This window comes from Mauremys reevesii, linkage group 3, assembly GCF_016161935.1.
Source record: "Mauremys reevesii isolate NIE-2019 linkage group 3, ASM1616193v1, whole genome shotgun sequence".
In the NCBI taxonomy this organism is placed as follows: domain Eukaryota; kingdom Metazoa; phylum Chordata; order Testudines; family Geoemydidae; genus Mauremys; species Mauremys reevesii.
The window spans coordinates 10,126,093-10,138,841 of record NC_052625.1 but is presented as its reverse complement, the minus strand read 5'-3'; the positions used below and the strand labels follow the sequence as shown (position 1 = coordinate 10,138,841).

The 12,749-nt window shown below is 44.4% G+C and overlaps 1 protein-coding gene across 8 annotated transcripts in view; it reads left to right on the top strand.

The window, feature by feature from the left end:
• PAK5 (p21 (RAC1) activated kinase 5) overlaps positions 1 to 8,676 on the top strand; it is a 252,096-nt gene extending 243,420 nt beyond the window's left edge. For all 8 annotated transcript variants that reach the window (XM_039531636.1, XM_039531637.1, XM_039531641.1 and 5 more), the window contains 2 exons: positions 5,182 to 5,316; positions 6,032 to 8,676. In XM_039531636.1, the coding sequence (XP_039387570.1) occupies positions 5,182 to 5,316; positions 6,032 to 6,187 (291 nt within the window). In that variant the 3' untranslated portion in view covers positions 6,188 to 8,676. The remainder of the gene's footprint in view (positions 1 to 5,181; positions 5,317 to 6,031) is intronic.
• The last annotated feature ends 4,073 nt before the right edge of the window (positions 8,677 to 12,749 follow it).

Sequence of the window (12,749 nt, the reverse complement as noted above, 5' to 3'; positions counted from 1 at the left end):
CTGCATCTCCTGTCTGGGCGTGTGCACTGCTTGAACACACTAGCATGATCAGGGACAGCTGCGGGTGAGCGTGGTGCCTGCCCCAGTGGGCAGGGGTGGGGATGGTACAGCTGCACCAGAGGAGCTGCCGGCACAGGGCGCTGGCTCCTGGAAGTGGCGGCCCCACGTACTGCTCCTTTCGCTGCTGTGGTTCCCACGAGCAGGGCCGGCTTTAGGCCGATTCGCCTGATTCCCGGGAATCGGGCCCCGCACCTTAGGCGTCTTTTACATTTTTTTTACTTACCCCAGCTGCAGTCTGCTCCGGGGTCTTCCTTGGCCCTGCTCCCCTGACCAAAGCACCGGCGGGAGCGCGGCTGCCCCGCTCGCCCGGCTGGAGCCCCGGCCGGAGCGCAGCAAGCCCTACCCTGCAGCCCCGTTCTCCCGGCTGGAGCTCCGGGCCCTTTAAATAGCCCCCAGAGTCCTTGGGTAGCGGGGGGCTCTGGGGGCTATTTAAAGGGCCAGGACTCCAGCTGCCTCTGCCACCCCATTCCTTTAAATAGCCGCTGGAGCCCCGCCACCCCCATGCATTTCCCAGGGCTCCTGCGGCTATTTAAAAGGTCCGGGGTGGGGTAGAAGCTGGGGAGCCCCAGGCCCTTTACATAGCCCCCAGAGCCCTGGGATAACAGAGGAGTTGGGGGCTATGTAAAGGGCTGGGGCTCCAGCTGCCTCTGCTGCACCCCCTGCCCTGCCCACACCAGCCCCACTCCCCCTGCCTGCAGTCAGCTCTGCACCCCGTGCCCACAGCCAGCCCCTGCCAAACCCCCTGCCCTGTCTCCAGCCAACCCCTGCCACACACCCCTGCGGCCCTGCCCAAAGCCAGCCAGCCCCCCACACACTGCTGCCCGCTCCAGCCCTGCACCCCCTGTCCAGCCCGCACCCCCTGCCCTGTCTCCAGCCAACCCCTGCTGCACCCCCCTGCCTGAAGCCAGCCAGTCCCGCACTCCTCTGTCTCCAGCCCTGCCAACCCCTGCTGCACCCCCTGCAGCCTTTCCTGAAGCCAGCCTGCCCCACACCCCGCCCCGTCTCCAGCCAGCACTGCACCCCTTGCCCTGCCTGCAGCCAGACCCTACCTCCAGTCAGCCCCTGCCCTGCCTCCAACCAGCCCCATGTCCACTGCTGCCATGCAGTTCCTAGGGCAGTAACCCTGCACACCTGCTTCAACGAGGGGGGCAGGGAGCAGCTGGGACCCACACATGTGCACACCCCCAGGGAGTGGCAGGGACCCACACATGTGAAACGACCGTCATTAATAACCAATCAACAGCATATATGATGCAATGTAGATAATATATAATTTTATTATTTATATAGTTATGGAAAGTAAATAATACATGGAAGAAATGAAAGGCTTTTTTTAACACTTTTTTTTTAGTCATCCCTGCCAGGGCCCCACTGAAAATGTTCGAATTGGGCCCCACACTTCTTAAAGCCGGCCCTGCCCACGAGAGCCCTGTGGTTCCACAGATATCTGTGGATATCCACATCCGCGGGTATATATCTGTATCCACGCAGGGCTCTAAGTACATGTACAAAAATGCAAGCCTAACTGTGCATCCTGTATGCACGTTTAGTTGCCACCCTTGCACCTGTGACTCAAGCATTTGCATGTATAAACGGCCAGTTACACGGGTGACTTGTCATTCATGTTGTTGTTTTGGTTTGGTCATTATTTGTAGTGTGATAGCAATATGAGCCCTGGCCCAGGACCCCACTGTGCTGGGCATGTTACAGACACACAACACTGGGTGCAGCTAGCCAGATTGTGATCGGGGTGGGATTCTTAAAAATGCCCAGCATTGGCCTGACTCTGCTCAGTGGTAACGAGCTAAGCCAGGGTTGAGAGGTTTTGAAAATCCTGCTCATATTTCACACACATTGCAACTAATTTCATTCACTCCATACTTTCCATTCAAAACATAAACTAGATAGTGTTTTACTCTTCTCTCCAACTTTCTTAACAAATGGGGATTTCCTCCCATAAACATCTGATGTGAGGTGCTGATCTTTCCATGCCCTTGTGCAGAATCTGAATGATTCTTCATATGAGGGCCCATTATACCAAGCTGTAGACCAGGGGTCTCAAAGTCCCGGCCCGTGGGCCATCTGTGGCCCAAGAAGCTCCCCACTGCAGCCCGTGGAAAAGAGACGCATGCAGACACGTTGCCGGTAATGTCTGCTGCAGGCACCGCCCCCCGCAGCTCCCATTGGCTGGGGGAGAGGGACAGAGATACTATCACTAGTCACCAGGGACAGTCAGCCATGGAGGCAGCATCACTTTTTTCCACAATGAATATAAACAAGTCAAAATACCGGACACAACTATCTGATGCACACCTTGCTGCAATCCTGAAGGTTTGAACTGCTCAGTCCCTGAGACCAAACAGCAACAAACTGACAGAACTGAAGTGTTGCCAGGTGTCTGGCAAACACTAAAAACTCTCTGGCAGGTGAAGAATTGTATGACAGGTCTATTATTTCTAAGAAATTCAAAATAAAAAATACACTATAAACGTTTTCTTTTCTGAACACCATCTTCAGTGACGCTATTGGCCCACTGGGAGGATTTGAGGACTGGCACTGGCCCTTACGTAAATTGAGTTTGAGACCCCTGCTGTAGACAATCTAGGTGAGGTCAGAAGCACTTCATGGCTGGCCGTGCTCCTTAACTGTCCAAATGTCGGTGAAGAAGTCAGAAAATTGCAAAATGAAGTGTGCAGAAACCTCAATCTGAAGGTTCTGTAAATTCATGCCTGAAGAAATTGCTGAGTTATGTAGGAGGTTTACTTGGATAACAATAAACTCCTACAGAGGAATAATAAGGAGATTTAGGATTAGGTCCCAAATGAAAATGACTAACCAGTACATAACACACAGAATAAAAGATAATTGTTAATGCTCTTCTGCACTGGACTCAAATGATGGAGAGGCAGTTTCACCCACGACCTTTGCTTTGGTCTGGCCTGCAGACTTCAGCTTTGAAAATTTGCTCTTCAACTGTATATTTTATCTTCCCTGAGGAAAAAAGAAGATCCTGATTTTTGGTCCTTCAGGGCAGAAAATTTCAACAGAGCCTACGTATATGCAGTTATGATTTAGCTGTGGACTTATTTTAAAGAACTTGGCAATTCTTCATGAGCCATTCTTCATGCACCATATGGCTGTTGTCTGACAAACAGGCATTTCTCTGATGGCTAGACCATGCAGTCAGACTTTCAGAGTTACAGCTGATCGGTATTTCTGAAGAACTGATGAAAAAAACCTCCCATCTGGTTGTGAGGGCTTGTGGGGAGGAGGGGATATAATCTAGTGCAGAGCTCTCAAAACATTCCACACTATCATTTGTGATCCAATGTATGAAAGAAAATAACCTGTATGTTATTTTCCCATTTGGATGCTTATGTAGAAATATTTAGCAGTTTTAGAAGATTTCTATTTAACCTTAATTTTGTCTGTTACTGTGAATGAGGGAGGATAGTTCTCACAAATTAAGCACGACAGCAGCATGGGTTACATGTACTCTCAAAGAGGCTGCAATTCATCTCAAAGCATGGTCAACTCACCCATTAAGATGAGTAGCAGTGACAATTTCTGTCACTCAGGGAACTATTTTGAGAACTGCCAAACTGTCAGGAGACTAGACCGTTCATAGCTTTAATTGGGGGACCTTCAGATGAGACTAGAAAGGAGTTGGCTGTACAGACCCACAGGTGTTATGTGATGTTATAACCCATTTGTTACCAAGTACTGAGTCACGGTATTTCAGAACTGGAGATCACTATGGATTTATAAAAAAATTATTCCTTTCTCTGAGTAATGACAGTGACTCACAGTTTCCCATCCAAAGAAGTGACTTCTAACTCTCCTTTTTTACTCCACATGATAGTAGGATTTAGCATATTTTTATTTGATTTTATATTATCTATGATAACAGCTAAGATGAAGAAATAACTGATGCACACAAGCCGGGAAATGAGTCATGCTTTAAAGCTGTAAGCAAGCGGCTGTATCTACACATAATGCAGAGTGGGACAAATTCTGTTCTATGTTAGAGCGGTGTAAAACCAGAAAATCTCCACTGTCGTCTCTGTTACTCTGGATTTACTGCATGTAAGTGAGAGCCAACTCTGGCCCAATGTGTGTGGCGCTCAGTACGCAAATGATATTGGGCCCGATGGTCATTGACACCAAGGGTAGGTCGAGACTCAGAGCTGGAGGTATGATCCCACAGCTCGCATAGACATACCCGCGCTAGCTCTCACCCAGCTAGCATGCTAAAAATGGTAGTGTAGCCACTGGCCGTGGTGACCAGGAGCACAGGGTAGCTACCCCAAGTACATACCCACAAGCTTCCAGTGGGTTTACACTCAGCATGGCTAGCCCAGGCCACCACTCACCGCTGCCCATGCTAAAGTAACTACACTACCGTTTTTAGCACGCTAGCTCAATGCGAGCTAGAGCAAGGATGGCTATACAAGCTTTGGAATCGAACCCATGTAGGCCACTTTACACCATTCAGGCAGTGTAAAGGGGCTTTAAAATGGGCATAAGGTATTTACTCCACTTTAAACCCCTTTACACTGTCAGTAGTATTAATGTAAATGAGAATCAGGCCCACTATTATTCAGTAAGGAGCTTAGTAGGATTAAAATAGCTGGTTTTGTGTCAGTAAAATTATACTCTGCTCTTCAGATATTCTCATAAACATACAGCGTTCTAGATGCTCTATAGGACAGCTCTTCAGATGATGTAAATCAGTCCATTGCAGTCAATGGCCCTTATTTGGATCTGACCCATATTAGTGTAAATCGACCCATATTAGTGTTAATCTGGCCCATACTGGTGAAAATCTTCATTGGCCTCAATAAACTTTGCTGATTTACACCAGCTGAGGATCTGGCCCATAATTTATTGCAAATTCCTTTCAGTATATGCTTTTTTCTCAGTAGCAAAATGTATTAACAGTTGGTAAAAAGCTAGCACCCATCTCAACGGCGCATCAGTTTTTAAGCAGAAGGTCCCATTGAAACAAACAGAACATACTGCAGAAAGAGCAATGGTATTATACAGCATCTCAAAATGCTCGTCCGAGTATATGTGTTTGTATATTAGTTGCACAGTTCAACAACTGTTGGTCCATTGCAGGTGGATATCTGGTCCCTTGGTATCATGGTAATAGAAATGATAGATGGAGAACCACCTTATTTCAATGAGCCACCGCTCCAAGCAATGCGCAGAATCCGAGATAACTTACCTCCACGAGTGAAAGACATACATAAGGTGAGCATGCTCATGTTTATATGGACTCATGCACATATTAAGGTGAACCAAATCCATGATCTAATCATGATGGTGTAAACTAAGGGCTAGATTGTGACTTCAGGTACATCCCTGAGCATTGGGTGGTGCACAAACTGGGTATAGTAGTATTCTGTGGGGCTATACGAAGAGTAGATTACTACCCACTCCATCCTGTGCTGGCTTAGTTACTCTGGACACTGAATGGGAAGGGGGATGGGCTGGAATCAAAGCTCCATTCATTCCCCACCTCTGCCCACCCACCAACTCTGGGGATAGAGTAAGTGGGTGAGCAGCCCTATGTTTTTCTCCACATCCAAACTCAAACTCCAAGTGGCCTGTGAAGGAGAGTCCTACTCCTCTGCATGACCTGACAGAGTCAGAATTTAGCCCTCAGTAATAAGAAAAACTGACCAGGCTTACTGCTGTGCTAATTCGTTTTATACCAAGTCATGTTCAGTGCCATGTTCTGATCTCTTTCCCCACTCATGCCACATGACTTCTTAATGTACTCATATAGGGAAGATAAGTGCCCCTTCAGTCCTATATATGTACTAACTGTAATTCCTGTCACAATTCTGCATGCTCTTAACTTATATTTTAATTGACTTTCCAGCAAAGCTGATTTGAAAAGCCACTTGGGTGTGGCAAATTACTTACTTTGTCTGCTTTTCATAACGCCAATGTGATGTTGCAGGTTTCCTCAGTGCTCCGAGGGTTCTTAGATCTGATGTTGGTGAGGGAGCCCTCCCAGAGAGCAACAGCACAAGAACTATTAAGACATCCGTTTCTGAAACTGGCAGGCCCTCCTTCTTGTATTGTGCCACTCATGAGGCAATACAGGCACCGTTGAATCGGGTGAATTTTCAGGCGGAGGCGTGTACAAAAGTTGGAGAAAGACTTGCCAAGGAATCCAGAGCTTGTGTGAAAACCATGGAGAAGTGTAATACTACAGAAATTCATCAGAGTCAGAACAGCTCTATGGAAATAATACAGTGTACAAAACAATGAGGTGCTCTCCTGGGTTATAAAGGACTTGCGACGTTCCTTCACCACTAAATCAAACAGTCATCTGTTGGCTTCTAGCACTGTTGCATGAAGCACATTTTCCACAGGTAGTCATCTCTTAGCCTTTCAGCCATCAAAGCAGATGGACTCAATTACACATGTGGTTGGGGAGTAGGTGTGTGAAAGATAATAGATTATAGCACAACCAGGATAAAACACCAGAATTTTATTGAAAAAGTAAACGATATGACACTTCTATTTCAGAAGAACACTTTTCTGGCAAAAAAGCACTTTTTAATCTCAATCATAGCAGTGTAATGTATTTTGAAATGAATTTGTAATTTTCTGTATAGTACTTTTTTGATAATTTACAGTACTTTGATGTTATGTACCCATCGTGCTAGTTGAAGTAATAAGAGGAACTTAGCAAGTGTTTGAACAAAACCTTTCCTACTTTTTTATCCCTTTTGAAGACAGAAGAAAAAAAAACCTTTAGGAACTTAGAATGTTGGCAGATTTTCCAGGAATTTAAATAACAGACACAGAGATGGGTGCAGACAGTACTGATAAAAATGATGCTTTTCCCATCACACCACTGAAATTATAGTTTTAAAGATTTGAACATTTCTGGAATCACTAGAGCTGATGAGATAATTACAGTCACACAATAGAAAGAAGTGCTTATGTTGAATGTTGTAAATTATGAGTTTTTGTTTCATATCATTATTTTCAGAGACGTATCTTAGCACATCAAACTCACGTACATTTGTTCAAAAGATGGTTAATGAGAAAGGATCATCTACTAGCAATATGGCAGATTTTTCATTTAGTCTATACTGACCTCGTTATCACAAAATAATCCCCATTATTTATATCAGGTGTCAGAAGTCAGAAATTGACTGTAGAGGTCAATTTACCAAGCGGGTATTTTCCAAATTTCAAACAGACTGTTGTAATAATGTTATGATGTGTTTTCCAGATAGAAAAAGTTGTGCTGCTGTGTAGACCTTTCTGAATGTTGATAGAACAGTTGACTACTACAATAAATTTTGTGTTGCTTGTTGGATGAACTTGCATGTTAATTGTAGGCCTAAGTAGATTTGCCTTTACAATTTTTAGAAGTGTGTCATGATTACTTCAATTATAAATAAATTTTATTTATTAATGATTAGTTCATTTTAATTATGCATAATACAAAAGCCATGTATTTTCCAAATCGTTTTTTCTTACTGACCTCACTTTGCAATACGATGATGAACATCAATTAATCCAGTTTTGTGGAAACACTCTGATTAGTTTGTTTCTTATTATGGAATTTTGTTGTGAATAAGTTGTTCATTATTTATTGTAGTAAAATATAAACAAAACACACAGCACTGGCATGCTGCTGAGCTGAATTTTCTGAGTTTTCTTCTCAGAAAGCGATTTTGCCAATGGCAAATGAAGAGCCTTCATTTTTATACCATAAAAAAGTTAGCGCAAACAAGAAAAACAAAATCAAACGAGAATGTTCAATGCTTAGTAAATCCTCTACAATTTGCATATCATGACATATTTCTTTCTTATCGTAACATTAAGTTTGCATATTTTAACATTGCAAAATATACCTAGTCCTGTGTGTGGTCCTGAGTTCTCTTAATTCTCTTTGAAGTCAGTGGGAACTGAGGACATTCAACACCTCAAAGAATGGAGCTCATAGGGCCTAGTGCTGCACTCTTTATTAAGGTGAAAAGGGTCTCCGAAAAAGCTGGCTCAGACTGCTGGACTGGGTCTGAAGAGAACATGCCACACCCCTGGTGTCGCCAAGCAACTGATAGCCAATAACAGCCTTCCTTGACTGGAGGGCTCTGGTTGTTTGATTCCCCGCATTTCTTAAAAACCATGAGGGTGACGATTAGAACTATGCCTCCATGTCTACTGCTCCGCCCACCATTTGCAATGGGAGTTTTGCCTGAATCTCACCCACAGAATCTTTGTGTATAAGACACTTTGAAATTAAGTCTACAAAAAAAGAAAATGCTCATATTCTGTGGTCTTGACAACTCAGGAAAAATGCGACATCAATAAAGACAATACCATACAATTAGAACCATTATATTAGCCACAAAAAATCAAACTTTTAATCGTCTTTGAATAAAATAATGGTTTTGAGATTCAGCACATTTTAAACGGTACAAATGGAGAATTTTGTGTAATTTTCTAATCACTAGATATTTTTAAACAGTATTCATCGAGTTTACTAAAAGTTATTGTCAGCTGAAAAGGTTTTGTGAGCTCCAGCTATTGGTGGAAAAAAATCCACATGCAAATAAAAACTTAAATGTTTGCATTTTTGCTTGTGTTTTTCCTGCCTCTTCTGTGTTTCCCTGCGTTCAAAAAGCTGAGCAACATTTCCTTTGCAAGAGAGAGTGGTTCTTTTTAAAGTTCTGTTGACTTCATCCTCTAGTAATTTATGAGAGCGATCAGTATAAAGGGGCACGTGAATAAAAAAATATAGCAACGGACTTGTCCATTTTCTTTCAACCTGGGCAACTCGGAAGGCAGACAATGATGGAGGATTAAAACAGAGAATGTGCAGAGTCTGTATGGAGTTCTGATGACTGAGTTGTTCTGAAGGGATAATAATAAAAAAAAGAAAACAAAATACAAAGACAAAAAATTTAATACCAAGGTCAGTAAATTGCAGCATTAATTTTTATTGGAAACTTCCACTCAATTGCAACATGTATCTGACTGTTTTTAAAGAGGCTATCACAGGGTCCTTCTGTGGGCCCACCTTTTTAGTTGATTACCTGAAAGCCTGCAAGGAAAAGTTCCTAGAGCTCTGCTGACTCCCTGTGGCAGATGTAGCTTGTAAACTCCACCCTAGACAGAAGAGAGATTGGCGTGGCCTTTGACACAAAGGAATCTAAACTGAGGCTGAGCAGTTCCAAAGAGGCATGATATGAGCTTGTGGCGGCTTCAGTTTGTTGTCTATCATATTAACTTGTTAATAAAACCAAACCCCAGAAATAGGATGACCCTGTGCAGCTAGTATTGACTGTGTGTGGGAGCAACTTTGGAATAACAGCTTTTCCCACAGTGCTACAAACCCGACTAGTCTCCATACTGGACTCATCTTTAATAATCTCAGGTGAAATTCTGCCCCTGACTGAAGTTCATGGGAGTTTTGCCATTGACTTCAATGGGAACAGAATTTCACTCCTGTTCTGGTAGTCTGTTGGATTACAGATAAAACCATTCACCACTGCTCTCTCGCCGAAAGATAAAAATACTGAGCTACTCTCTCAGCACGCCTAGATAAATACAGTGTCTCATGCTTTGCTGGCGTAATTTACTAGGCTGTGCACATATTTCAAGAATGAGAAGGTACCTTCCTGTAACATTCCAGTGGTAACATATCAAAATTACAAGAAATATAGCATGATTGACCGCAGCACCTGTTACTGTCAGTGAGTTACTTTATAGGCTGATGTCATTGTTGTCTCTGGATAAGCACCTACAGATCTAGAATGAATTAAGAGAAATAAACAAGAAAAGAAATGAATGAATTCTGAATATTAGGGACATCACAATAATGTTCAGTGCAAATCAGGAAGAAAAATAAAAAAATGTCATAGGTTAGAATTAATAGTTGTGCCACATGAGTCAGCTGATACATGCAAATCTAAACTGACACGCAAGAAATATCGGGTTGAAAGACTAAATGCTAGATTGAAAACCTTTGGAAGACTGAAAAATCAAGCTTAATCTGCTTAAACAATACAATTTCAGAGGATTGTACTGCTAACTATTCCATATAGTGAAGAGCAGACATGGTGAAGCAGAAAGTATAAAGTGGCCTGCAAAATACGAAAGAGCACTTCCTTAGCATTTCATGCAAATGGAAGAAAACAAATGGCTGAGACTGAACTCCAAGGTGAAAGCGATGTCAATGATTGCAGGTAAGTATGTCACAAAAAGCACATCACAAAAAGAAGAGGGACTGGAATTACAGTTAGATGCATACCAAGGGCTGGTAAGTTCCGCATGGGCCCCTAGCATCCACATGTACAGCCACAGCAGGGTGGCCCAAGCTGTAAGAATGCATGAGTCCTGTAGCTGAGTCAGAGGGGGACAGCAATAGGATAGCAAATATTTGAGTGTGAAGAAAGCCTTCCTCCTTCCCAGAGTGCCTAGCGGATGGCGATGGAGCCAACCCTAGGAACTTTATAGTACCGTTTGGGGCACTTTTTAGCTCAGAGAGAGGATGATTGGAGACATCATGGCGATGTTGCTGCAGAGCTCGCAGAGAGCATATTAGATAGCACATAGATGCTATTCCCATAGGTGTGCCAATATAATTGATATTACTGAGTCACAAAGGATGAAATAAGAGTGGACTGTAGTCGAGAGAGATTTGTGCCACCCAGGCTCAGTCTAACATTGGAAGAGGCACAGGGAGCCCTCAGAGAGGGACTGAGCCTGTCTGTAATATGATCCATGACCCTGCCTCTTCCTCACATCCCCCAGCCATACACACTGGGGGGGGGGGCTATACACATACAAACCCATCAGCCTGCAGTTGTGACTAGCCCTTGCCTGTGCAAGCAGGGAGGCGTCGTGTGTGCGAGACGATCACAGTCCGGTCAAGTGTGTCCAAAGGGGTTTATGGACTGGCTTTCCCCTCCTTTCATATTCCAGGATCAGCAGCCTAAAATGAGCTCACTACAAAAGAGACTCAGCCTTTTGATTAGCAAGGCTGTCAGCTACTCCGCTCAGCGACACCAGCAGAAATCTGAAGGGACATCATTGTCCTTGAAAGACTGAGGTAGATTAATAAGCGTGTGAATGAGAGCAGAATCTGGCCCACTGCTTCTAATGGTCCTGTAGGAGGCTGGGCCAGGCAACAATAAATGTCTACTATGTAGATTTCCCAGCCCTACAGTTACATTCCTGTGTAGGAGCAATCCGTCCCAGCTTCCTTCATTCCCAATATGATCTCAGCACAGGTATGAATGGTGCCTATTGGCTTCAGAGCTTCAGACCCCACCAGGGGAGCAATAGGGCCTACAGAGTCAATTATTTCATTGGTTAGTGCTGCTTCTCTTCTTCCCTCCTTTTGGTCACATCCTTGTAGCAAGGCATAGCTCAGTGGTTTGAGCATTGGCCTCATAAACTCAGGGTTGTGAGTTCAATTCTTGAAGGTGCTATTTAGGGATCGGGGGCAAAAATCTGTCTGGGGATTAGTCCTGCTTTGAACAGGGGGTTGGACTACATGACCTTCTGAAGTCCTTTCAATCCCTGATCTTCTCCATTCTTGTCTCTATCTGACTGACACACACCCCTTAATTTCCTTCTCTATTTCCCTCCATTTTCTCTTCTGTCTCTTTCCCCCTTTCCTTCCCTCGCCTCCATTCCCAGCACTAGGATTAGCTTAGAGGCAAGAGAAGACCAGAACACGGCCACACGAAGAGGAGGAGGCAGGCACTTGCCTCCAGTGCTATGCCTGTGCAGTTGTGGCTCAGCCGTGGCTGCAGCGTGGAAGCATGGCTGGAGTCAGTTTCACACTGCAGCTGCTGCTTCTGGGGGGGAAGTACTGCATAGACACATGATTGGAATAGAAAGCAAAGGCGCAGACAGCATGGTGCTTTTCTGTTGGCGCTCTGGCAGGGGGCTCCTGGTGCATCATCTGCCCCTACCGCCTCTGGGTGCCTGAAGCCATCTCTGCTGAAATGGACTGTAAAAAAGACAAATGACAGCTCAGGGGCCCGTTTGGCATCTGCCTGTTTTCTTTTCACACTTGGATGTAAAAATCACTGAGCAGATGTTTGCAGCTTTACGCCCATTCCTGGCTGGAAGAGTGACAACAAAAAGGAAGGAAAAGGCAGCAGAGGAAAGCAGTGGTGTCAATGAGTGCATACACAACATGCAAGACAGTGGAAAAATCAGGCCCTGGGTTATTTACACTGTGTGCATGAATTCCCAGGATAGCTAACTGAGATCACTTACGAAAGGGCGAGAATCTGCCACCCTTCCATTGAGCAGCACCTTACTTCATGACTAGCCTCATTCATATCAGTGAAGCTGTTGAAGAAGTACGGTGCTAGTCAATGTATGAGAGGCAGAATCTAGCCCTATATATAGGGCTTGAGTCTCCTCAAAGTGGGTGTATTTTAAAAATGTAATTTATACCTCTTTAAGGCCCCTTTATACTTCCAGGGGGGTATAAAGAGGCATAAGAACAGTCATACTGGGTCAAACCAAAAGTCCATCTAGCCCAGTTTCCTGTCTTCCAACAGCAGCCAATGCCAGGTGCCCCAGAGGGAATGAACAGAACAGGTAATCATCAAATGATCCATCCCCTATCACCCATTCCCAGCTTCTGGCAAACAGAGGCTGGGGACACCATCGCTGCCCATCCTGAC